The 23,482-nt window shown below is 56.5% G+C and overlaps 2 protein-coding genes across 2 annotated transcripts; one reads left to right on the top strand and one right to left on the bottom strand.

Annotated features, from left to right (window-relative positions):
* The first annotated feature begins 61 nt into the window (after positions 1-61).
* LOC106991031 (uncharacterized) lies at positions 62-7,294 on the top strand. Its single transcript, XM_060413633.1, has 3 exons — positions 62-142; positions 2,788-3,423; positions 3,831-7,294. Exons 1-3 carry the CDS (start codon positions 62-64, stop codon positions 3,894-3,896), a joined length of 783 nt encoding a protein of 260 aa, XP_060269616.1. The 3' UTR covers positions 3,897-7,294.
* Positions 7,295-16,238: 8,944 nt separating this feature from the next.
* On the bottom strand, positions 16,239-23,222 carry C3H9orf50 (chromosome 3 C9orf50 homolog). The gene is made up of 7 exons (XM_012175904.4): positions 22,703-23,222; positions 22,307-22,400; positions 22,098-22,211; positions 18,954-19,114; positions 17,095-17,260; positions 16,785-16,941; positions 16,239-16,467 (listed from the first exon to the last, which is right to left on the bottom strand). The coding sequence occupies exons 1-7, from the start codon at positions 23,220-23,222 to the stop codon at positions 16,363-16,365; spliced, it is 1,317 nt and encodes a 438-aa protein (XP_012031294.3). The 3' UTR covers positions 16,239-16,362.
* Between the last annotated feature and the right edge of the window lie 260 nt (positions 23,223-23,482).

The raw sequence follows: 23,482 nt of genomic DNA, 5'->3' as shown, positions 1-23,482 counted from the left end.
AGGCTGGACCTTTCCAGGGCCTCCTCTCTCTGCACCAGACCCAGATGGACTGAGTAGGAAAATGTCCCCAGGAAGAGCTCCTTGGCAGAGATACTCTGTGGAGAAGCAGCCACCACCCAAGGGAGATGCTGGAAAAATGATGGTGAGCCAACATCCCTGGGTTCCTGCAGGGCCAGGCAAGAGCCTACCCCACCCCCAGGCTCTCCTGCCTGCTTCCCCAGGATCAGGATTCCCCCCGCCCCACCAATCCCAGGAGCCAGAAGTTTGGGCCGGGCCATCCCAGCTAATGCACTGCCCTGGGAAGATCTTTTCACACGGATGCAGTCCCAGTTTTTGAAGGAGGCTGGAGGTTGCCGGCATGTCGCCTCCCTCCCTCCCCCTTGGTTCTCTGGAACCCTCCGTCACAGCTGTCCCTGGCCCTTCTTCTCTTCCCAGGGGCAACCCCTCCTGTCCCGCCCAAGAGCTGGCCTTACTGAGTCCCCCTTCCTCAGGCCAGGCTCCGTTCCGGAGGCCACGGCTCAGGTCCTGGGCCAGCCCAACTGGGGAACCCACACTGAGGGATCTCCAGTCCTTTTGGGGGGTTGGATCCTCTGGGTTCCTAGGTGTGGCAAGGCCCTACTCAGCCAGGGCCCTGCCCAGACTCCTTGGTGCCCCCAGCCTCTGCCTTTCCCTCCTCTAGAGAGTCTTTCCCCTCTCTACCACTCACACAGTCCAGCCCACCTACTTCATCCTCTGCCCTTCCCACCACTCACTCTCCACTGCCCCAGCCTTTGCTTTCAATTCACCCATGCCACTTCCTCCAGGAAGCCTTCCCTGATATCTGTCTTAGAGCCCTTTCTCAGAACTGTCTGTAGTTCCACCATCATAGCCTGTCTTTATGGGTCTATCTGTTCATGTCTGCTCCCCACCACCAACTAAATGATGACTCTGTCCTGTCCACAGAGGTATCCACAGCACTCAACACAGGGTTGGCACAGAGTAAGTGCCCAGCAGACATTTGTTAAGGGAAGGAAGTAGGAGAATTAGTCCAAACCTCCAGGAAAGGTAAGAAAACTGGCTGAGAGGCTTGGCCCAGGCAGGAGTGGGTCTCCTGCCCCGGGGCTGAGCTGTTCTATTCTCTCTCCCTTCTTTCCTCTGTCAGCCTAACCCAGCAGCGAGAGGACCCTGGGGTGGGGGTGGGAGCAGCCAGAGGGGTGAGAGGGAGCTGCAGGCAGAAGACCCCATCCCCTGGGGAGGCAGAAAGCTGGAGCTGGAGGAGAGCGAAGGCTGAAGCTCACAACTGCTGTGGCCCATCCAGGCCGCACATCCACGCCTACAGACCCCCTAACCAACCCTCCTCCTCCCCTTCCTGGGGAAGCCCTGGAGGGCCCTTTCCGAGCCGCCCTGGGATCTGTGTGCATGTCCAGCCAGTTCCATGGTGCTGTGCCTGCATCTAAACATCAGCTCCTGAGACCTAACACTGAACCTGTCTTGAGGCTTGTGGCCAATTTGTTCCTGTGTTTAGTATGTGAGAATCCATCCCCCTACAAAAAAAAAAAAAAAAACAAAACGATGGTGCCTGGACCCTCTCAGGCTCCCAGGTGGCCTCGGTTGAATGGAGTCCTACGTTTGAATCTAGCCTGAGCGAGGGGCCCCCTCTCTTCCCTGAGGCCTAGCACTGCCAGCTCCATCCCCCCAGCTCTGGGACCCAGACCCCTCAGTGGGCCTCCGTGTCCCCATCTGCAACTTGGAACTAAAACTCTGTCCCCTGCCTGCCTCTCTGGGAGGCTGGGAGAGGCTGAGGGAGTCATCTGCGTGGGCAGAGGCCTCGGGTCTGGGAGGCAGCTGCAGAACATCATGGGACTCTGGGCAGGGAGTCAGGAGGCTGGGGCTTTTGGGCGCTGTCAGTGGTTGATAGCGCCTTGGACAGCAAGGAGATCGAACCAGTCAATGCTAAAGGAAATCAACCCTGAATAGTCATTGGAAGGACTGATGCTGAAGCTGAAGCTCCAATACTTCGGCCACCTGATGGGAAGTGCCAGTTCATTTGAAAAGACCCTGAAGCTGGGAAAGACTGAGGGCAGGAGGAGAAGGGGGTGACAGAGGATGAGATGGGTGGATGGCATTTACCAACTCAGTAACATGAGTTTGAGTAAACTGGAGGAGACGGTGAAGGACAGGGAGGCCTGGCGTGCTGCAGTCCATGGGGTCGAAAAGAGTCGGATATGACTGAGCGACTGAACAGAAGTGGCTGAGCTCCTGTGTAGTGAGTGAGGGCAAAGCCCGGCCTGGAGCTGGGGAGAAATGCCAACCAGCTTTGTAACGGAGGACAAGGTGTATCAGGAACCTGGGGTGTGTGCTCAAGGAGCCTGGAATCTCTGGGCGCCCCGCCCTCCACCCTCGCACCAGACTGGCTGCCCCTAGCCTTATTATCATGGCTGCTGTCATTGAAAGAGTCCTTCTCCCTGTTTCCCAAGCACGTTTCCACAGCTGATCAGGCAGGGTATGGGGAGCGAGGCGGGTGCCAGTGGGGTGGTGGTGGTGGGCGGGGGGAATGAAAGGATGCTGGTCCTGAACTCACAGCCAGAGGCCTAGGGTGGGGGCTTACCAGAGCATGTGCTGCCCTGGGTGGGGTATGGGTGGGGTGGGGCGCGGCGGCAGCAGACCAGGAGGAAGGCACCAGGCAGGGCTGCGGAGCGGTTCTGGGAAGGTCCAGAAGAAGAAAGCGCCAACCCAAGGCCTGACACTGAGGCCTGGGAGGAAAAGCTGGGGAAGGGCGTTTGAGGCAGGAGGAACAGCATCTACTAGGGCCTGAGATCCGGCGACACCTGGGAGCCGGAGTCGCTGTCCGGCCCGGGGGCGCTGAGTGGGGGCTTCGCAACCGGTGGTGCAGGCTGGACACCCGCCTGCAGGGCCTTGAATGCCGACGACAAGCCGTTTCCTCGCTCCCCTGGGCGGGGCTTGGACCCTCTGCACCCCCTCCCCCGCCTCCTCCCCTCCGCCGGGCGATCCCAGGAAGGCTGCACCCGCGGCCGCCCTTTCAAGTCGGCCTCCCTGAGGCTCCAAGCCGCCCAGGCAGATGGGCCGCAGCTCCTCCGCCGACATCAAAGCCGGCCGCCCGGGCCTGATCGGGTTGCGGGAGGGGCGGGCGAGCCAGGAGGGAGGCAGGTTTGGGCGGATTCCCCTTTCATCCCGCGGCTCGGGCGGGCGCAGACCTCCGGGAGGCCCTGCAGCCCCTGCGGGGCGTGTCTCTACAGGGCCTGGCGGCCCGGGGAAGGTAGGGGCTGCGGGGAGCGGGGTGCCCGGGAGGCTGCGCCTTGGGGCCCGGCGGACACAGAGCCTCCATCCTGGCCGGACTGCGTGACCTCGGGCCTGTCGCTGCCCTCCTCTGTGCCTCGGCTTCCGCAGCAGCCCTCCTCCCTGCCCAGGAAGCCCTTGCACTCGGTAAGATTCTGGGAAGATTCCCTAGAGTTTGGTTTACTGAGATCCAGAGCAGGAAGCTGGGGCTCACCTTGGCGTGCAGCCACCCTAAGAGACGGCTGTAAACAGCACCCCCACTTTACAGATGGGAAAGCCTTGGCACTAGGAGCTCACACAGCCAGCTAAGTAGCAGAGACTTTTTGCCGTTTTTTGGCTGCACTGGGTCGTGGCTGTGCTGGCTTTCTTGGGTTGTGGCAGGCTGGTGCCCCTTCTCCAGCTTGGTTCATGGGCCTCTCAAGGCCGCGGCCTCTCTTGCTGCAGAGCTCCGGCTCCAGAGCTGGGGCTCAGCAGCCGTGGAGGAGGGCCTAGCCACCAACGGGATGTGGAATCTGCCCCGACCAGGGACTGACCCCGTGTCTCCTCCTCTGCAGGTGGACTCGCAACCGATGGCTCACCGGGGAAGTCCTGTTTGTTGTTGTTTTTCTCCAGAGACTTGAAGCTTAGCTGCTGCCTCTGGGATGAGAAGAGAAGAGCCCTTTAACCCCAGAGCCCAGGCAGGGAACTATCTCGGTCAACCCAAGAACCCCAGCTGGGAAGTTCTGTTTTTATGCCCATTATATAGTGAGGGACTGAGGCATAGAGAAGTGAAAGGTGGGCCTTAGTCTCACGAAAACTGACCGAGTCACACTTTGAATCCAGCCTGTCTGGCTCCTGAGCCACGGTGCCTGCCTTGGTAGCTTGGGCCCCAGGGCGTGGGGCTGCCACCACCCTCTTCCCTGACCCCACGGGCCAAACGACACAGTCACAGAACCTGGCAGGGTTTCTCAGTGCGGGACCTCGTCTGCCAAGAGGGCAGTTTTCATGGGCCTCCCCAGGATGTCAGGTGTACTCCGGCTGGTGGGATGGGATGGGTGCCCGGGGATCAGGCAGATGCCACCCCAGCCCGGAGATTTAAAATTCCTCCCTGGAAAATCAGATAATCAAGGAAGTCAAATACCGTGAAATGAGTGTGATCCTTGCCAGAAACCCACAGGGAGCCGCAGAGAATCATCACACGGCAAGTGCAGGAGTGTGACCCACCCCCTCATCTTATAGGCAGGGAAACTGAGGTGCAGGACACCGCAGGGAGCCCCTTGGGGGGCTCCTGAGGGGCAGGGTCTGGGCAGGAACCTGTTCAGTCCCTGGGCTCCTAGAGCTCGGGGTCTGCTGAGAGTGGTCCTCTGTGTCCCAGCAATGTTACTGTGGTTCCAGGCTAATCCAGGAGGGCTTCCCTGAGGAGGAGACTTCCACGCTGAGACCTGATGTTAAGTAGGAGTCAGTGAAGCTAGTGGGAATAGCATTTCAGGCAGAGGGGAAAGCAAGTGCAAAGGCCCTGAGGGCATGAAGAAAGCCTGCTTGCTGCAGAGAAGGGGAGAAGCCAGCTGGGAGGCTGAAGGGCAGGACCTTGGTTGGAGCTTGGAGAAGCCTGCCTGGGCCAGCTCAGTGCCACGTGGGACGGGGGAGAGGAGGCTAACAGCCACCTCCGTGGCACCGCAGGACTTCAGACCTCCTCGAGAGAATGCTGGCTGGGAGCAGGACTGAGAAGGGAGCTGTCTCCAGCCCTGTTCTAAACCCAGTTCTATTGAGCCACTAAGAGAAAAAAGAAGGGAGATCAAAAGGGAAAATTTGCAAGTTAGATTTACCCTCAATTCTATTAAACCACCACAAGCTGTTGGGAAATAGTATTAGGGTCTTAACTCCACAGTCGCTGGAAATCCCAGCCTGGAAGGCCCACGGAGACCCCCAGGCCTGTCCTGCCTGCCCTGGGGGTAAGGAGGGTGGGGCAGCTAGAGGCCCGGGATGGGGAGTGGGCCGTCTGACCTGGTCTGTGGGCTCAGCCAGCTTGCAAACTGCGTGGCTCCTGCAGACAGGGTCCAGGCTTCTCAAAAATGGGCTGTGTCCAGAGCAGAGCTGTACACGGTCTAGTGTTTGCCTTGTTTGCGGGAGGTGTGGGGGTGGGTGGGAGGAGAAGCGGAAGGGAAGGAGAAGAGCAGAGAGAAGGGATGCCGGGAGGATGGAAGGGAAGGAGAGAAGAGGGATAGGAAAGGGAGGCGCCTGCCTGTGCTGGGATGGCAGCCCTCAGGGGTGTCTGCACTGGGGAACTCCCACTTTGGTCCCTTCCCTCACAATACTGTCAGCTTCCTGGATGGTGGAGCCCCCCCATGCTGGCCTCGAGCCAGAGAAATCTCCAGGTGGATCTCCTCTGATCTTCACAAGGACTGGCCCCCGGCCACCGACCCTGGTCAGACCCCCAAGCCCGGGTGCAACCTGGGGCTCTCCACTCGGCTCGCCTAATCCACAGGTGTCCCGAGGGGCCAGGTACCGTGCATTTGTGTGTGCAGGCTCGTGCATGTGTATATGTTAGGCTGAGAGGACAGACTGGCTGGACTGGCGAGGCTTAGATCTGGGCTGAGCCCTTTACTAGCTGTCAGACCTTTGGTGAATGACCTTCAATCCTGGGGCATATGTGAGTTCATCGGCGGAACCCCGCGCGGTACAACCCCCAAAATGGTAACTGCTCAATTTTAGCTACTACTGATTGTTGTTCCTTACTATTCCGAAAAGGCTGATGGTGAGATTCCTCTAGGAACAGGCTCGAAACTGGAGGGAGGGGTCCGCAGATGGGCCAAAGAAGATCCTGGAAGCTCCCGGAAATGAGTGCAGAGCTTTGTGTGGGGGTATATTTTTTTGGACAGATAATGTCCTTAGCTTTCGTCAGAAGGTCTCACGAGCACCCCCACAAAGTGGCGCCTCCTTTCACCAGCGTCAGTGACACCCCAGTGCTTGGAGGGCCCCCAACTTCTTGGGCTGCCTGTTGCCTGGGGCATCTTGGCTGGGCAGGTGGGTGTCCAGCTGTCCTGCAGACCCACCGGTGGCACCCACACTTCGGGGGCCACAAGTGCCCAGGGACACTGAGCCCCCAACTCAGGAGGAATTGTATTAAAGGCTGAGAAAACTGCTGCGCTTTGTCCCCAAACAGGTTCCCTTCTCTGGGATGGGGGCGGCACGAAAACAGATTTCAAAGGCACGCTTCAAATAAACAAAACACAAAAATAAGGCTTTGAACCCAAATGCTGAATCGCAACCCCAGGCACATTCAACCAGCTGATGCCAGCTCTCTCGGGCGACAGGCCGCCAAGGGGTGCGTGCCAGGAGCCTCCATGCAGCTGGGGCCTGGGGGGCAGGCACCCACACCTGCCCCACCTCCTCCAGCAGGCCACCTGGCCCAGCCTCGTCCTCCAGGCCTTGCTGGGACTCCTGCCAGCTCCATCCTGGCGGCTTTGTCAGACTGGCAGGGTCCCTCGCCCAATTCTCACCTGCTGAAGTCAAGGCCTTCCCATCTGGCATAGGGGCGGTTGTGAGTATATGGCAATGGGCAGCGCCCCGCCACCTGGGGAAACGTGATCCTGCTCATGGGAGGCACTGCCGCTTTGCAGGTCTCAGCCATTGTTCAGCTGTGTGACCCCAAGACGATGGCTGCACCTCTCAGCCCCATGTAGAAATTCGGATCTTCGCAGCACCTCTTCACAGAGTAGAGCTTTGGCTCCCTCCACGGCAGTCCTTGAAATTAGGACAGGAGAGGGGCTGGTTGTCACCAACGCCTGGGCGAATATGAGCACATGGAGGGACCGTGAGCATCACGGTGCCATGGCCAGGAGCTGTGCCTGGGCCACCAAAACACCCCACGCTTGCTGTGACACTCTGGGTCCCAGTTTCTCCATCTCTCCAATTCAATGACCTTGAAAGAGCTTTTTCTGAGTTCCTAGTTAGACTGTCAAGTGGGAGCACAAACAGCAGAAAGTGTGCAATATAGAACATATATATTAATAAAATCGACACCACACCAAAAAAAAAATTCAGTGTCACAATACAAAAATACACAAATGTACGCACTTCCTTGTACGGCGCAAATAACTCTGGAGGGTGTCCAGGAAACAGTGTTACCCAGTGGGAGGGACCAGGGCTGGGTGGGGGATGGCTAGGCGGGGCTTTCTTCTCTTTGGCTCCAGCTTATGCCCACAGATGCTGGGCATGCATTATCACTGAGTCGATACAGACACGCAGGGGTGTTTTTAAAGTCCCTTGGGAGCTTTGCTGGTCCTGACCTCCTGCCTTATGCTGACTGACCCAGCTCCCAGGGAGCTACCTTGAGGGATCTGGGGGCCCAGGATGGGATTTGGGGTCAGGACAAAGCCCACACCCAGGCCAATCTATTACTGCCTCTTCCAAGAAAGCTTGTGGACCCTCCGGCCAGCCCTCCTTAATGTCTGTGTCCAGGACTAGCTCACAGTTTGCAAGGGCTCAGGGCAACGTGAAAACCTAGGGCTCCTTGCTCAAAATTGATTACGTACCTCCAGATATTCGCGTTGAGCCCAGCCGAGGGCCCTTTCCGGAAAGAGTCCTGAGTGCAGGAGTCACTCGCCGGCGAGCCCAGCCCCCGTCTGTGTCTGCTGCCTAAGGTGTGGACTCCCTGAGGCGGACGTGCCTCTGTCTTGTTTCCAGAGCCTGCACACAGTAGATACTCAGTAAATGTGTTCTGTGAGTGAATGCAGGACAAAGAACTGAGGTGTGGGCAGAGTTTACCATCAATAGGGCCGCCTGTTTACACTGGCTGCAGCCCTGCCCTCCTGGGCCTTCCCCTTTGGGCCAGAGGAAAGCTGGGGCCAGTTTTTCTGGAAGGGGAAGCCTCCACCTCGAGGCGGCGGCTGCCCCGTGCTTCCCTGCAACCTTCCTGCGCCTCCCTCATCACAGCGCTTCTCATGGACCTCTTATCTGGAGCCCAGCTGTGCGACTCTGGGAAAGTGGCTTATCCTCCCTGTGCCCTGGTTTTTTCATCTTTAATATGGAGTTAAGGGTGCTTCCCTGGTGGCTCAAACGGTAAAGAATCCACCTGCGATGCAGGAGACCCACATTTGATCTCTGGCTCAGGAAGATCCCCTGGAGAAGAGAATGGCAACCCACTCCAGTACTCTTGCCTGGAGAATCCCATGGACAGAGGAGCCTGGTGGGCTACAGTCCGTGGGGTCGCAAAGAGTGGGACACGACTGAGCGACTAACACACACACATATGGAGCTAAGGGCGTGCCTACTTCAGGGAGCGGCACCCTCCTTCACGGATCAGGAAGCTCGACGCATGGCAGTCTTTGGATCAATGTCTGTACAAGGACCTGCTCAGTAGCTTTGTCACTATGCCTCTGGGGTCCCCAGCGGCCTCTGAGCTTCATGAGGGCAGGGCCCAGGTCTGTTTCACTCACGTGGATTCCTGGTCACCCTGGTTAACACTGTGGAATGGCTGTGGGAGGCACCGCCCCCTGGAGAACACGCTCCAGGGGCTCCGAGCTGCCTGGGCCAGCAGGTTCCTGGAAGAGGGTTCTTCGAGGTTTGCTGGGCCCTGCAGCTGGGGGAGCTGGAAGCCAGCCCAGAGCCAGATGGGGGCTCCCTGGGAACTCGCGGGCGTCGCCACAGTCCCCAGAACTGCCAGGTGCAGACAATAAACCCAGGAAACCCTGGCGGGTGAGTCATTAAGGGTCCCCAAGGCCTCATGATGGGAGACGGCAGATGAGCTGCCCCTGGCTCTTTGGGTCCCAGTTCCACTATTGAAGAGGGTTCCAGAACCCTATCTGATGCGTCCAGTCTCTGCTTCTGGCTCTGACCCCCACCCAGCATCCGAAGCTGGCTCTGATGAGTGCAAATGGCACAGTGACCATTATCAGCATCACCCCTTTTCCTGAGGCTGTTTACAGGGGAAGGTTGAGGCTTGGGGGGCTGCTTGGAGGTCGCAGCATGCATTGTCTCCATGGAAGGGTTCGATGGCCTTCGGCAGGAGCCCCTGGAAGCTGCAGACCATCTGTCAGTTGGGGCATATTTGGGAGGGAATGACAACAGGACCCCAAAAGACAGGAATACGAGGGGATGGGAGGACACGGTGGGCTGGGATAAATGGCAGAGACAGAAGCAGTTGGAATGAGCAGTGGGCAGCTCCACGCGCAGTGAGGGTGTGTGTCTATCTTGGCTGGGGAAATGCTGGCCTTCCCCCTGCCTCGTCAACAGTCCTCCTGGGCCCCTGCCACTCCCCCTGCCCCTGCCAGCCCGTGCTAAGAAGAGTGCCACCAGCCTTGACGCAAGGCCCACAGCAGTCGCCTCCCTGCCCCGCCCCCTGGTCCTCTATGTCTGACCACACCTCTACCTCCCTGTCGTCACAAGGCCCAGGTGTCCTCCCAGTGCCCCAAACAGTGGGTTAGGTTCCTCCCCTGTGCCCCCAAAGCCCCGGGCCTCCCCACGTAGCATCTGTCACTGTGTCCTGCAATCGTCCACTTGAGTCCATGTCCCCAGCAGACTGTAGCCTCCGGACGGCAGGGCTGCACGTGTGGTGCCCACTGTGCGCTCAGGGCCCAACATGAGTGTGGCGCACAGTAGGTACTCAACGAACTGCCTGCAGATGAAAGGGAAAGAGCCCCTGGGACAGCTCATATCCCTGGAGTCCCGTGCAGGCAGGCTCTCTCGGGTTCTGGGTTCTGCGTCTCCGTGGCTCCACCCTGACACTCAGACTCCCACTGCCTCTCTGACCCTGCCTGGGGTCAGCACTCCCATCCCCCGCTTCCCCGTGGCCCACAGCCTCCCCGTGGGCCCAGCCCCGCCTTCTAGGGAATTCTTGAGACTCTAGCTCTCAGGACCCTTTGCTCCAGCCCTGTCACTAGCCAGTCTCCATAGCCTCCCCAAACGCCACCTTCCAATACATTTCTCCTGCCCTGGCCTTGCTGGGGTTCTCCCTGCCTCCCAGGGACCCCAGTGCTGGAGGACAGACCCCAGGGCAGGAAGGGGCTCCAGACCACCCTGCTTGCCCCCGGGGAGAGGAAGGCCCAGGATCCCATGTTGGCCTCTCTTCCTGCTGAATTTGAATCCTGACTCCAACACTTAAAAACAAAGTGACCTTGAGAAATTGATGAGCCTCTCTGGGTTTTGGTTTCCCAACAAGGAATGGTTGTGAGAGAAGGTCCAGGGTGGGGAGGTTGGTGGGGAGGGTGGGGGTGGGTTGGTGGTGGTGATGGTGGGGTGGAGGGGGTGGAGGGAGGGTGGCGGTGGGGGGAAGGGGCTCTGGTCTGGGACACACGTGGACCTGGCTCCAGTTCCAGCGGTAGGCACGGCCTGGACAAGACCCCGTAACTTCCCTGGGCCTCAGTTTCCTTATTTGCTAAGAAGATGCCCTCCAGGGGGTGAAGAGGCCCAGTGACGGGGGACCCCAGGAGAAAGGAGGGGTGCTTTTCCTGCTTCTCCCATCACCTCCTTCTGCGCTGGGTTGGGAGCGTTCCTCCCTCCCCACCAGCCTTCAAGCTAGCCGCCAGCCCTGGTTTGGCACAGGTCTACCCACAGCCCAGGCAGGCGGTCCAGGGTAGGGGGTGGAATGAGGTGGGTGCTACTATGGCTCAGATTGAGGAGGGCAGACAGAAACCGGAAGAGACCAGTGTGTGCGGTGGAGGGTGGCCCACCTGCCTTGCCCCACCCTCTGGAGATTCAGGGGATCTGCGGTTGTGGGAGCAAGAGCTGGAGGGGCGGCCAGCTCCAGCCACAGCTGCTTCCGGGGGCCTTCCAGCCGTGTAGCTCCCTGGAGCCCAGGAGGGACTGGCCACGTGCCAGCCCTGAGTGGAAATGTACCAGCGAGAAGGACCCCGCTGGGGGCCCTGGGGAGGGGTCGCTCCCCTCCGTGAAGCAAGTCCCTCCCTCCCTCCCCCTTCTTAGTCACCCCACGTCCAAAGCTCTGTGTGCAGAGGGGCAGGGGCATGCTGGAAAGGTCTACAGAGGACTGCGGTGGGGGCTGCATCTGCGGCCTCCCAGGCAACAAGTGCACCCAGAAGGTGGGGGGTGCGGTCGCTGGCAGATCCCCAACCGTGGGAGGGTATGTGGGTGTTCCGTTATGTGGGGTTTCTAACTGTGTGGTGTGGGTCTTGGGATGTGGTGCCTGTGTGTGTGATGTGTCTGTGCGTGTGCGATGCGTGTGTTTATGTGCATGTGTGTGTGTGTGTGTGTGTGTGCGCGCGCGCGCGCAGGCGCCTGTCCGCGGCTGTCCCCGTGTGTCCCTGCGTTTCTGCTGGCAGTGGCAGGAGGGGAGGCTCGGGGCCGCTCAAGGTCCTCTTGACACAGAATCCATGTCTGTCGAGGAGGGAGACAGGAGAGAGGACGAGAACGCGGAGAGGGAAGGAAGAAATGGAAGGCTGGAGGGGGGCTCCGGGGGAGGAGGACGATGCGAGCGGAAGGGATGCGAGGCGGGGCGTGGCGGGGTGGGGGCGAGGAGCGGAGGGGTCCCCGACAAGCCGGGCTGCGGAACCCCGCGTGGCCGCCCGCCGGGTCCCCGCCGCCAGCTCTGGGGGGCCCCGACACCCCGACTCCTGCCCCCGTGCTCTGCACGCGGGACTCCATCTCCAGTGCTCGCGGCTGACCCCGTTGTTGCAAGCTTAAGCAGATTTTTTCTTTAACGACAAAAAACGAGAAAGAGTCGTTGGGGGAGGGGGTTGGGAGAGTCCCCCGGGGTCCCGGTCCGCGGTCCGGCGCGGAGAGCTTGCGCAGGGGGCAGGACGCCAGGCGCCAGCGCCGCGCGAGGGGAAAAGTTTCCGACCCTTGAGCGAGAGGCTGAGAAGTTTCGGCCGCGCCGGGCGGCGCCAAAGCCAGGCCAACACTGCCCCCGCGTGGGCGCGGCGCGGCGCTGCAGCCGGTGGCCTCCTTGGCGGGGGGCGGGGGGGGGGTCCGCGGCGACTCTGCGGGGGGTACATACTGAGGCTCGGAGCCGGTGAGCTTGGCCTGCTCAAAGGCCAAGAGGAGGAGGTGTAGTAGAAGCAAGCCTCCTTTTGGAGTCGCAGGCTCTCCAGGAAACAGAACCACTGCTAGTGGAGTGGGAGGGCGTGCAAGTCAGGGAGTGGGGATGGGAGAGATTAAGTCATCCCAGGGATTGCAATCCCCCTGTGGTCCCATCCCCCACAGGGTTTGTAGATCCGTGACTTGAGAGTCCCTTAGTCTGCAAGGAGATCCAGCCAGTCCAGTCTAAAGGAAATCAGTCCTGGGTGTTCATTGGAAGGACTGATGCTGAAGCTGAAACTCCAATACTTTGGCCACCTGATGCGAAGAACTGATTCACTGGCAAAGACCCTGATGCTGGGAAAGATTGAAGGCAGGAGGAGAAGGGGATGACAGAGGATGAGATGGTTGGATGGCATCACCGACTCAATGGACATGAGTCTAAGCAAACTCCGGGAGTTGGTGGTGGACAAGGAGGCCTGGGGTGCTGCAGTCCATGGGGTCGCAAAGAGTCAGAACTGACCCCTTTGTGGAGGCAAAGCCTGTTCAAAACAGCACCCTCAACTTCTATTACCATATGTAAAATAGATAGCCAAGCGGGAATTTGCTGTCTGGCTCAGGAAACTCTAACAGGGGCTCTCTATCAACCTAGAGGGGTGGGATGGGGCAGGAGGTGGGAGGGAGGTTCAAAAGGGAGGGGATATATGTATACCTATGGCTGATTCATGTTGAGGTTTGACAGAAAACAGCAAAATTCTACAAAGCAATTATCCTTCAATTAATAAAAAAAGAAAGAAAACAGCGCCCTCCTCCATCCACAACCCATCCTGGTCCCACGAACCCCGCGGCCCGTCCAGCCCACATTCCATCCCTTCCTCCTCAGCAGTGCAGCCACTGGGTGTGGGTTCCGAGGCTGTTTCCTCGGTGGCCAGGAGGTGGCGAAAGAGACCTCGACGCTGGCCTTGGCGAGGGATTGGAGCCACAGCGCGGCTTCAGGAAGGAGAGGGGGCTGAACTCTGCCCAACGGCGGGCATGCAGGTGTGTGGCAGGGCCAAACCTGGCACACAGGCAGAAAGAGGTGGCGCTGATGGGTCAGTGCAGCGTCAGGAGGACTCCAGGCGGTTCCTGCCACCTTGTCCTTCACCACCTCCTGATGTGAGTCCAAACACCCCCCTAGTCCCAGTACCACCCCCAGCCCCAACCAGGAGAGAAACATCTGGCCCCTGCCCACCCAGATGCTTGCCCTCCAGGGACCAGACAGTGAAAACCTGGCCTGGGGAAGGCTCCCTTCCGCCACAGTCTGGACGCCCTTTCCCTACCAGGGAGTCCCACAAGCAGCCTCTCCGTTCAGTCTCCAACTCTCCAAGCCCACGGACTGCAGCACACCAGGCTTCCCTGATCATCACCAACTCTCCGAGCTTGCTCAAACTCATATCCATCAAGTCGTTGATGGACCATTTCATCCAACCATCTCATCCTCTGTTGTTCCCTTCTCCTGCCTTCAATCTTTCCCAGCATCACGGTCTTTTCCAATGAGTCAGTTCTTTGCCTTAGGTGGCCAAAGTATTGGAGCTTCAGCATCAGTCCTTCCAATGAATATTCAAGACTGATTTCCTTTAGGATTGACTGGTTTGATCTCCTTGCAGTCCAAGGGACTCTCAAGAGTCTTCCCACAGTTTACAAGTATCAATTCTTTGGCACTCAGCTTTCTTTATGATCCAACTGACTACTGGAAAAACCACAGCTTTGACTATACAGAACTTTGTCAGTAAAGTAATGTCTCTGCTTTTTAATATGTGTCTAGGTTTGTCATAGCTTTTCTTCCAAGGAGCAAGCGTCTTTTAACTTCATGGCTGCAGTCACCATCTGCAGTGATTTTGAAGCCCAGGAAAATAAAATCTCTCACTGTTTCCATTATTTTCCCATCTATTTGTCATGAAATGATGGGACTGGATGCCATGATCTTAGTTTTTTTGAATGTTGAGTTTTAAAGTAGTTTTTTCACTCTCCTCCTTCACTTTCATCAAGAGGCTCTTTAGTTCCTCTTCACTTTCTGCCGGCAATGCTTAGCAACCCCCTATCCCAAAGCTGGAGAAGGAAATGGCAACCCACTCTAGTATTCTTGCCTGGAAAATTCCATGGACTGAGGAGCCTGATGGGCTACAGTCCATGGGGTCGCAAAGAGTCAGACAAAACTGAGCGACTTCAATTCACTTCACTTTCTGCCATAAGGGTAGTGTCATCTGCATATCTGAGGTTATTGATATTTCTCCTGGCAATCTTTGATTCCAGCTTGTGCTTCATCCAGCCCAGCATTTCACATGATGTACTCTGCATATAAGTTACATAAGCAGAGTGACAATATATAGCATTCACATACTCCCTTCCCAGTTTTGAACAGTTTAAACTATTGCTTCTTGATCTGCATACAGATTTCCTAGGTGGCAGGTAAAGAGGTCTGCTATTCCCATCTCTTTAAGAATTTTCCACAGCTTGTTGTGATTCACACAAAGGCTTTAGTGTAGTTGATGAAGCAGATGTTTTTCTGGAATTCTCTTGCTTTTTTCTATGATCCAACGGATGTTGGCAATTTGATTACTGGTTCCTCTGCCTTTTCTAAATCCAACTTGAACATCTAAAAGTTCTTGGTTAATGTACTTTTGAAGCCTGGCTTGGAGAATTTTGAGCATTACTTTATTAGCGTGTGAGATGAGTGCAATTGTGCGGTAGTTTGAGCATTCTTTTGCATTGCCTTTCTTTGGGATTGAAATGAAAACTGACCTTTTCCAGTCCTGTGGCCACTGCTGAGTTTTCCAAGTTTGCTGGCATATTGAGTGCAGCACTTTCACAGCATCATCCTTTAGGATTTGAAATAGCTCAGTTGGAATTCCATCGCCTCCACTAGCCTTGTTCATAATTATGCTTCCTAAGGCCCGTTTGACTTAGCATTCCAGGATGTCTGGCTCTAGGTGAGTGATCACACCATTGTGGTCATCTGGGTCATTAAGATCTTTTTTGTATAGTTCTTCTTGTATTCTTGCCACCTCTTCTTAATATCTTCTGCTTCAGTTAGGTCCATATCATTTCTGTCCTTTATTGTGCCCATCTTTGCATGAAATGTTCCCTTGGTATCTCTCATTTTCTTAAAGAGATCTCTAGTCTTTCCCATTCTATTGTTTTCCTCTATTTCTTTGCATTGATTGTTTAGGAAGGCTTTCTTATCTCTCCTTGCTATTCTTTGGAACTCTACATTCAGATGGGTATATCTTTCCATTTCTCCTTTGTCTTTCGCTTCTCTTCTTTTCTCAGCTATTTGTAAGGTCTCCTCAGACAACCATTTTGCCTTTTTGCATTTCTTTTTCTTGGGCATGGTTTTGATCACAGTCTCCTGTACAGTGTTACAAACTGCCATCCACAGTTTTTCAGATCATCTGTCTATCCGATCTAATCCTTTGAATCTATTTCTCACTTCCACTGCATAATTGTAAGGGATTTGATTTACGTCATACCTGAATGGTCTAGTGGTTTTCCTTACTTTCTTCAATTTAGGTCTGAATTTTGCAATAAGGAGTTCATGATCTGAGCCACAGTCAGCTTCTGGTCTTGTTTTTGCTGACTATATAGAGCTTCTGTATCTTCGACTGCAAAGAATAGAATCAGTCTGATTTCGGTATTGACCATCTGGTGATGTTCATGTGTAGAGTCGTCTCTTGTGTTGTTGAAGAGGGTCCTCTTCCAACAACAAGCAGCCTTTGGTTCCAGTCAAAGATGGAGGCTGAGGGGGGGGGGGTGGTTCAGAGCAGGTGCCTGTTTCAGGTGTGGGCTGATCTAGGTGGACAGAGGCTTGGTCCCAGGTTTGAGGTATAAGGCAGGGTCTCCCACCTCCCAGAATGGTTCACTTGGAACAAGCCTGACCCCTGAAGATGCCTTGCTTCCTCATCTTCTGTGACCCTACCCCTTCCGTACCCCTGGTCCAGGACCCCTGAAGACTAGCAACCAGGCACCTGGAGAGGTTTGCAGGGTGAGACCCGGCAGCAGATACCAGCCACCTGGGATGTGCTTTTATTTGTGGGTCAGGGAAGGCCTCTCTTCACCCCTCACCCATGTCCACGGCTGGGCTTGAACACCAGTGACCATTCACCTCTGGGTGCGATGAGATGCTGAAGGCAGGAGGAGCTGGTACCCCTTAGGGTGGCCTCGTTTTAGGACTGTGTGCAGCACCAAGCTGGGCAGGAAGGACTCCTAGAGAGAGAAGGGGGGCCATTTTCAGGGGCCTCTGGGCAGGAGATGGGGTTTCCTGGGCCCAGGGAGTTCTACACTGCAGCCCGAGGGGGCAGACACCGCTGTCAGCCCCATTTTACAGATGCAGAAACTGACATAAAAAAGCCCCCACCTATAGCAGGGTAGGAGCTGGAATCTGACCCCAGGCGGTCCATCCTGAAAGCCCACCCCTTTAGGCAAGCACATACAGAGGCTTTACCCAGAGACCAAATCACCCCACTGGGCACCCTCCCACCAGGCAGGGCACTCCAGGCGGCTGGCCGCCGGCAAGTGCTCACCAGCTTCTGGCTCCAGGAACAGGGCGATTTGCCCACCTGCTCCAGGATGGTTTTGAGGTCCCCCCGCTGCCTCTGGGCGGTGGCCCTGGGGATGAAGGGCAGGCTGCTGTTCATGGAAGTGTCCTCAGGGAGGTGGCCTTTCGGCTCCAGGGTGGACCTGAGGGGGACAGGCGCCCATGAGCTGCGTGGACCCTGAGTCCCAGGTCCACACGTTGCTGGCAGGACCCTCCAGGGTCCAGACCACCGCTGGACAGGGTGGTTTACAGGGGGAGGAGGCGCGTGAATCCCGTCCCCTTCCACAAAGCCTCACAGGCCAGGGAAGTCCCAGCTGAAGGTGCTGGCCGCGGTCTCCTCCTTGGCCCTCGGGTACAGGGCTTTGGGCAAGCTCTCCAGCCATCTCCCGACACTCCCGAACACCCGATCCGATGCTGTCGACTGGGGGCTGGCTGTCCTGTTCTCGAAGATGCCCTGCCGGGCTGAAGGAGAGGAGGCATGGGTGAGATCTCTTCCCTGGGCGGAGCCACCTGTACCCCACCCTCCCCCCTCTTCCCTGTGACAGGCAGAGCCCTGTCTCCATGGCAACCCCAGGCTCCCCAGCACCTTCTGGCTGCCTCCAGAGAAGACTCTGGTTTTAAAACTATCCCACATGACTGTTTCTGCCTTTCTTATCCAAGCTCTGCACTGCCCCCCATCCTCTCCCCACACACCCACTCCTGCTCCAGCCCAAAACAGGCCCCCTTTTCCCACCATGGGAAGCCCAGTGGCCCCACCAGGGAATCCAAGCAATGATGCTGAGAATCCTACAGGGTTGGAGCCTTTCCTGCCCAACAGCTGCCCCTCTGGCTGGTCAGGAAGCCTGAAATCCCCGCTCTGGTGCCCCGAGGAGATGGCCACAGCTCCTGTGCCCAGCAACTGCCCAGGAAGTGTCTCCCGTGCCAGCCAGCTGCCATTCTCAAGAAACTTTCTCCAGCCTCCTCCACACCCCTCCCATTGCTGGGATTCCCAGAAGTGGCTGGGGTGGACGCTGCCTTCTCAGCTGCTTGTCATCTGCTCTTGGAGTCTTGGCTTCCCCCATCAAACAAAACTGGGCAAAGTTTCAGCTTCCACCTCCAACTTCCTGTGATCCTGAGGGGGCTGGGCCAGGCTCCTCCTGAATTGGCCAAGGTCCTGGATTTTGAGGACTTTACCCCCAGGGAGGGCAGGAGGAGAAGGGGGCAACAGAGGATGAGGTGGTTGGATGGCATCATTGACTCAATGGAAATTAATTTGAACAAGCTCTGGGAGTTGGTGAAGGACAGGGAAGCCTGGTGTGCTGCAGTCCATGGCGTCACAAACAGTTGGACATGACTAAGCAACTGAAAAATAAAAATCCCCAGCAAGGCTTTGGAGCAGCTGTTCTCTGAAAGTGCACACAGTCGATGCTTAATAAATAGATGAGGCTTTTGGATTACTGGATCCTGAGGAGAGAAAGGGCCAGGCAGATGGGGAGAGGGGGCCTTGGGAAGGGTTCATGCTAGAGCAAGGATGTGCATTCTTCCTGCTTGCCTCTTGTGACACCCACTTCAGGAAACAATGGAAACTGCCAGCACCAATATGACCACATCCATCACCCAAGGAACCGAGAGCACAGTTCCCCCGGGAAACCTGGGACTGATGGTCGGTTCCGAGCTTCCTTGCTGGACCAGGCAGTGCCAGCCTCCCACAGAGGTGTGATCCTCTAGAACTTTCTGGACACCTCCCCAGCCAGGCCCCTGAGGTCTGCCTTCATGGGTCAGGGAAAAGCTTCGGGTGTCCCAGTTCCCACCTTCTCCAGCCCCTGGAGGCCAGATGCGGGGTCTGCAGGCTGTGGGTGCGGGTTCCAAGGCGGGCAGAGGATACAGCATGTGGGGACCCTTGGAAGTGAGCAATCCTTCCAGGTGGCCAGGCCTGGGCAGACCCTGTTCTCTGGGCCCAGCTGCTCCCTGGCACCATCTGCCTTGAGCCACCTCTGCTGGACCTCAGACGGTCCTTGAAGGTCACCCTAAGAGCTTCTGGAAAGGCCAGTTCAGGGGCCTCCTCTGCGGGGTCAGTGGCCTCTTGGCCTTTGCAGTACCTGGGCCTAGCCTCTGCTGGCCAGGCTTCAGGCTGGAACTTTCCAGAGTCCCGGGGCTCCCCCTCCTGTCTGCTCACCGGCACAGCTGCGTTCCCAGTAATGGAGCGCTGTGTCCCTCAGCGTCTCATCAGCGAATCGCACTCGGAAAGGGCAACATCGCCTGCGGCGCCCTGAGCCTTCCCCCGAGAAGCTGTGGGTGAGCACAGCCTTGAGCTTCGGGGCCTGTGTAGCCTGGGGCCTGGTGAGAGAGATGAGAGGGGTTCAGCCGCCAGCCTCCACGCCACCCCGGCAACACACATGTCCACCAGAGCTCTCTGGGATCCTGACCTTCAGAGCAGGTCCCTCCTGAACACTTCCTGCCCTGCAAAGCAATGGATCAAGCACGTAACAGGCATCAGCCCACCAAACCCACACCACCCTGTGAAACACGATTATTAGTCCCATTTTACCGATAAGGAAACTGAGGCACAGGGGTTTTTTGATTTTTTTTTTTTTTTTTTGCAACTTGTCCAAGATCGCACAGCTAGTTAGGGGTGGGACTAGGTTATGAATCCTGGTTCCAGACCGGGTACTCTTGTATATCAAGCAATTCAGCAGAGAGAAGAAGGATATGAACTCAGGAGTTGGGCAGTCCCTGGGTTTCAATTCTAACTCTTGGAGCCTCAGTTGCTTTGTCTGTAAAATGGAATCATCGTGCCCACAGTACAGGGCTGGGAAGACGTGAAAAAGACTGCAAAGCACCCCCCACACACACACACCCAGGGTCTGCAGGGCCAAGAGTAAACATCTCTGAGAACTGTTCCTCATAGTCATCAATTTCAACTATGAACCATCCCAGTCCAGTGACACGGGGCAGACCACCAGCAGATCTCCCCTTTAAGTTATGTACTGTGTGTTGTGGACAGGATAACAACATCCTTATAACAGTTTGCATGAGTGCGTGCTAAGTCTCTTCAGTCATGTCAGACTCTTTTGCGACTCTATGAACTATAGTCTGCCAGGCTCCTCTGTCCATGGGATTCTCCAGGCAAGAATACTGGAGTGAGTTGCCATGCCCTCCTCCAGGGGATCTTCCCAACTGGAGGCGGGTTCTTTACCACTAGCGCCACCTGGGAAGCCCTGTAAGAGTCTGAGTGCATGCTAAGTTGCTTCAGTTGTGTCCGACTCTTTGTGACCCTATGAACTGTAGCCTGCCAGGCTCCTCTGTCCATGGGATTCTCCAGGCAAGAATACTAGAGTGGGTTGCTGTGCCCTACTCCAGGGGATCTTCCTGACAGGGATCAAACTCGCATCTTTTTTGTCTAACCTGCATTGATAGGCGGCTTCTTTACACTAACATCCCTCCTAGAAGTGTGCTAAGAGTTTGTAGAGTATCAGATAAAATGTGAGGCATCTAGTTTGAAGCCTGGCCAGGGGCCTGGGCTCAGTAAAGGGGATCTGTGATTATTACATTTATTGCTACTCATTTCAGCCTCCAGAGCAAGGCTGCAGGATGGTGTGCTCGATCCACTGAGGGCTCTGTTTTCCAGAAATGCCATGTTTGATCTTAAGTACATGCCTATGGATATACCTGTCTCCATTTATCTGACCACATCTTTATGTCCATGTGGACACAGAGAGGACACTTTTCATGAGTCCCTTAAAGAGTCAGGCACCCAGTAGATGACCAAGACAGTACCAGCTACATGCATTGGGACCTAGTTACGCAACAGTGGTGCGTATCCATAGGCGGTGTATTCCTGGAGCACTGAGTCAAGAAGGGTTCTAAAGCTCAGTGGGGGAAAAGTGCTGTGCTCAATTAGTAATGTCTGCCATGGGCCCAGGATGTCTAGCGTATGTACTGTCCTTGGTCTTTAAACTCAAGGACGATGCTCTTCACCTTTCATCCAGAGTTAAGCAGGGGGAACTACTTCTGCATTATTTTCTCCCTCCCTTAGAGCTATTGCATCCAGGTCCAGCTAAGTTCTAGTGCCCAGGCCCTTCCTACTTCCACTGCTTATTTTATTTCCCCCAATATTTGACATATGTGCTGTGCTCAGTCACTCAGTCATGGCCGGCTCTCTGTAACCCCATGGGCTGTAGCCCACGAGGCTCCTCTGTCCATGGGATTCTCCAGGCAAGAATACTGGAGTGGGTTGCCATTTCCTTCTCCATTGACTTCCTCCCTGGGTCTTCCCTGGTGGCTCAGAGGTTAAAGCATCTGCCTGCAATGGAGGAGACCCGAGTTCAATCCCTGGGTTGGGAAAATCCCCTGGAGAAGGAAATGGCAACCCACTCCAGTATTCTTGCCTGGAGAATCCCATGGACAGAGGAGCCTGGTGGGCTACAGTCCACGGGGTCGCAAAGAGACACGACTGAGCGACTTCACTTTCTCCACTGACATACAGTAAAAGTGAATCAAAGTCAGAGGAAGAGATGGATGAGTGAATGGCAGGGTGGGTGAAAGAATGGGTTGGTGGGTGGGTGGGTGGATGGACTGACGGATGAATTAGTGAAAAGGTCTTTTTTATTTGGCATACCACTCGGCTTGCAGGACCTTAGTTCCCCAACCAGGGGTAGAATCCAGGCCACAGAAGTGAAAGCATTGAGTCCTAACCGCTGGACTGCCAGGGAATTCCGCAAAAGGTCTTAGCATAAGGTTCGGATCTCAGGAGGATAGGTAGATGTATGGATACATGGATGGAGGAATGATTATGCAGGTGGGTATGTAGACTGGCTTCATGATTAGATTAGTGATGGACAGTATCCTGGATTTACAAGTGGATGGAAGGATTGGTAGACGATCAATCACTGAATTCATGAATAGGTGGACAGAATTGTGGGAGTTTGTGAATAGCTGGCTGGCTGGAGAGATGGATTAATGAATCAACAGGAGACCTGATTCATGAGTGGATGGATGGATGGAGAGATTCATGAATAGATTGTAAAAGACCTGGTTCACAGATGTATGCAATGGTGGATGGGTGAACAGGAGAATGAATATATGAATGGATTCATCAGGGAATTATGAATGTGTGGGTCAAAGACCTGATTAATGAATGGGTGGGTGGATTCATAGATGTTGATGGATGCTCCTTAAACAGGTGGGGAGAAGAATTGATTCATGGATGGACATATAGATGGATGAACAGGTGGACAGATGGATAAATTCTGGAAAGACAGAGGAAGGAAAGAAATGTTCTTTCTCCCCACCCCCCTACCCCCGTCCTCCCACAACTCACTGATTGGCCTTGACCGTGGTGAACTGCGGGTAATCTCTACTCAAGGGCCCCAGGGCAGGTATCTGATGAAGCAAAATCTTCTTAAGGCTATTCTTGAGGTAGGACGATTGGCCCCTTGAAAACAAATAGGCCACACCTGATATGAGGGTCCTCCATGGTCAGAGCGTTGATGACAACCCTGTCCCCACGAAGAGGTCACTGACGCTTACCCAAGGTCTGGGAGGAAGTGGGAGCTGGAACACCGCGGAGGACTTCTGTTGAACTCTGCTGCAGGATGCCTTTGATGTTGAGATGTTGAGGGTGCTGGGGTGGGGGTGGGGCAGGATGAAGTAGAAAGAGTTATGAGCCTTCGCTTGGGGGGCAGTCTTTATTAGGGTCTTCCTGGTTGCATGGCTTTGGGCCTCAGTTTATTCATCTGTACAATGGCAGGGCCGCCCTCAAGCAGTGGTTGTCAGGATTCTGCCACCCTACTTCACTAATACAAGAATCCTATGCCACGTGGTGTGACCCCCACCCCGACCACCCCCACTCCAACCACCCCCACCACCGGAAACGACGCAGCCCCGCCTTGCCCCGCCCCCTGGGGGGAGGCGTAGGGGCCTCACTCGGTGGGAGAAGCCGTTCCGCAGACTCAGCCCTTAACTGTCGCAGGAACTGCCGGAACCGGCCCGGGAGAACTTCTCCTAGGAGGGAGCCCAAGGAATCGGAGGTCTCCTTGGCCGAGCCCCTGCGAGAGTCCTTGCGCTGTCCGAGCTCGCGGCATGCGGGCGCCGATTCGGGGGACTCGCGGGCCAAGAGCAGGGGCGGCAGCAGCAGCGACCTCAGCCCTGTCCGGCTCCTCGCCGGCCGCTGGGCCACGGTGGGCAGGACCGGCAGGCGGGACCGGGAGCGCCTGAAGCCCAGCCCGGGATCGGAGTGCAAGGACTCACACGCGGAGGCCTGCCACCACTCGGCGCCGCTCTCAGAGGCCCTCGAGACCCCGAAGACCCCCGCGCCCGAGGCTGCCCGGAGCTCCGGCCGCAGCAGCCTGGGCAGCAGCGGGTCTCTGCGCCGGCGATCGCCACCGCCGGGGAGCCCCTCGGGCGCCACCTGCTGGGCCCAGAAGCTGGGGCGACGCCGGGGCATGACCGGCCGTGCGCTCAGCTCAGGGCATCCTCACGCCAGCGGGGGGCGGAGGGCGGGTGCTGTGGGAAGTGGACAGTAGGGCGCAGACCAGCCCACCCCCCAGGCCATAGCGCCCAGAGCGCGGCAGTGTGGTTCGGGGGATTCCACCACTGGCCCGCCAGACAGTAAAAGCGGCTTCAGGCTAGAGCGCCCCGATCCTGTTTCCTCACCTGAGGAAACGGTGACGGTGAGAGTACCCACATTCTCAAGTTGCTGTGACG

This window comes from Ovis aries, chromosome 3 (assembly GCF_016772045.2).
Source record: "Ovis aries strain OAR_USU_Benz2616 breed Rambouillet chromosome 3, ARS-UI_Ramb_v3.0, whole genome shotgun sequence".
In the NCBI taxonomy this organism is placed as follows: Eukaryota; Metazoa; Chordata; class Mammalia; order Artiodactyla; family Bovidae; genus Ovis; species Ovis aries.
Note: the sequence above shows the minus strand (reverse complement) of the source record. Positions and strands in the feature narration are given on the sequence as shown.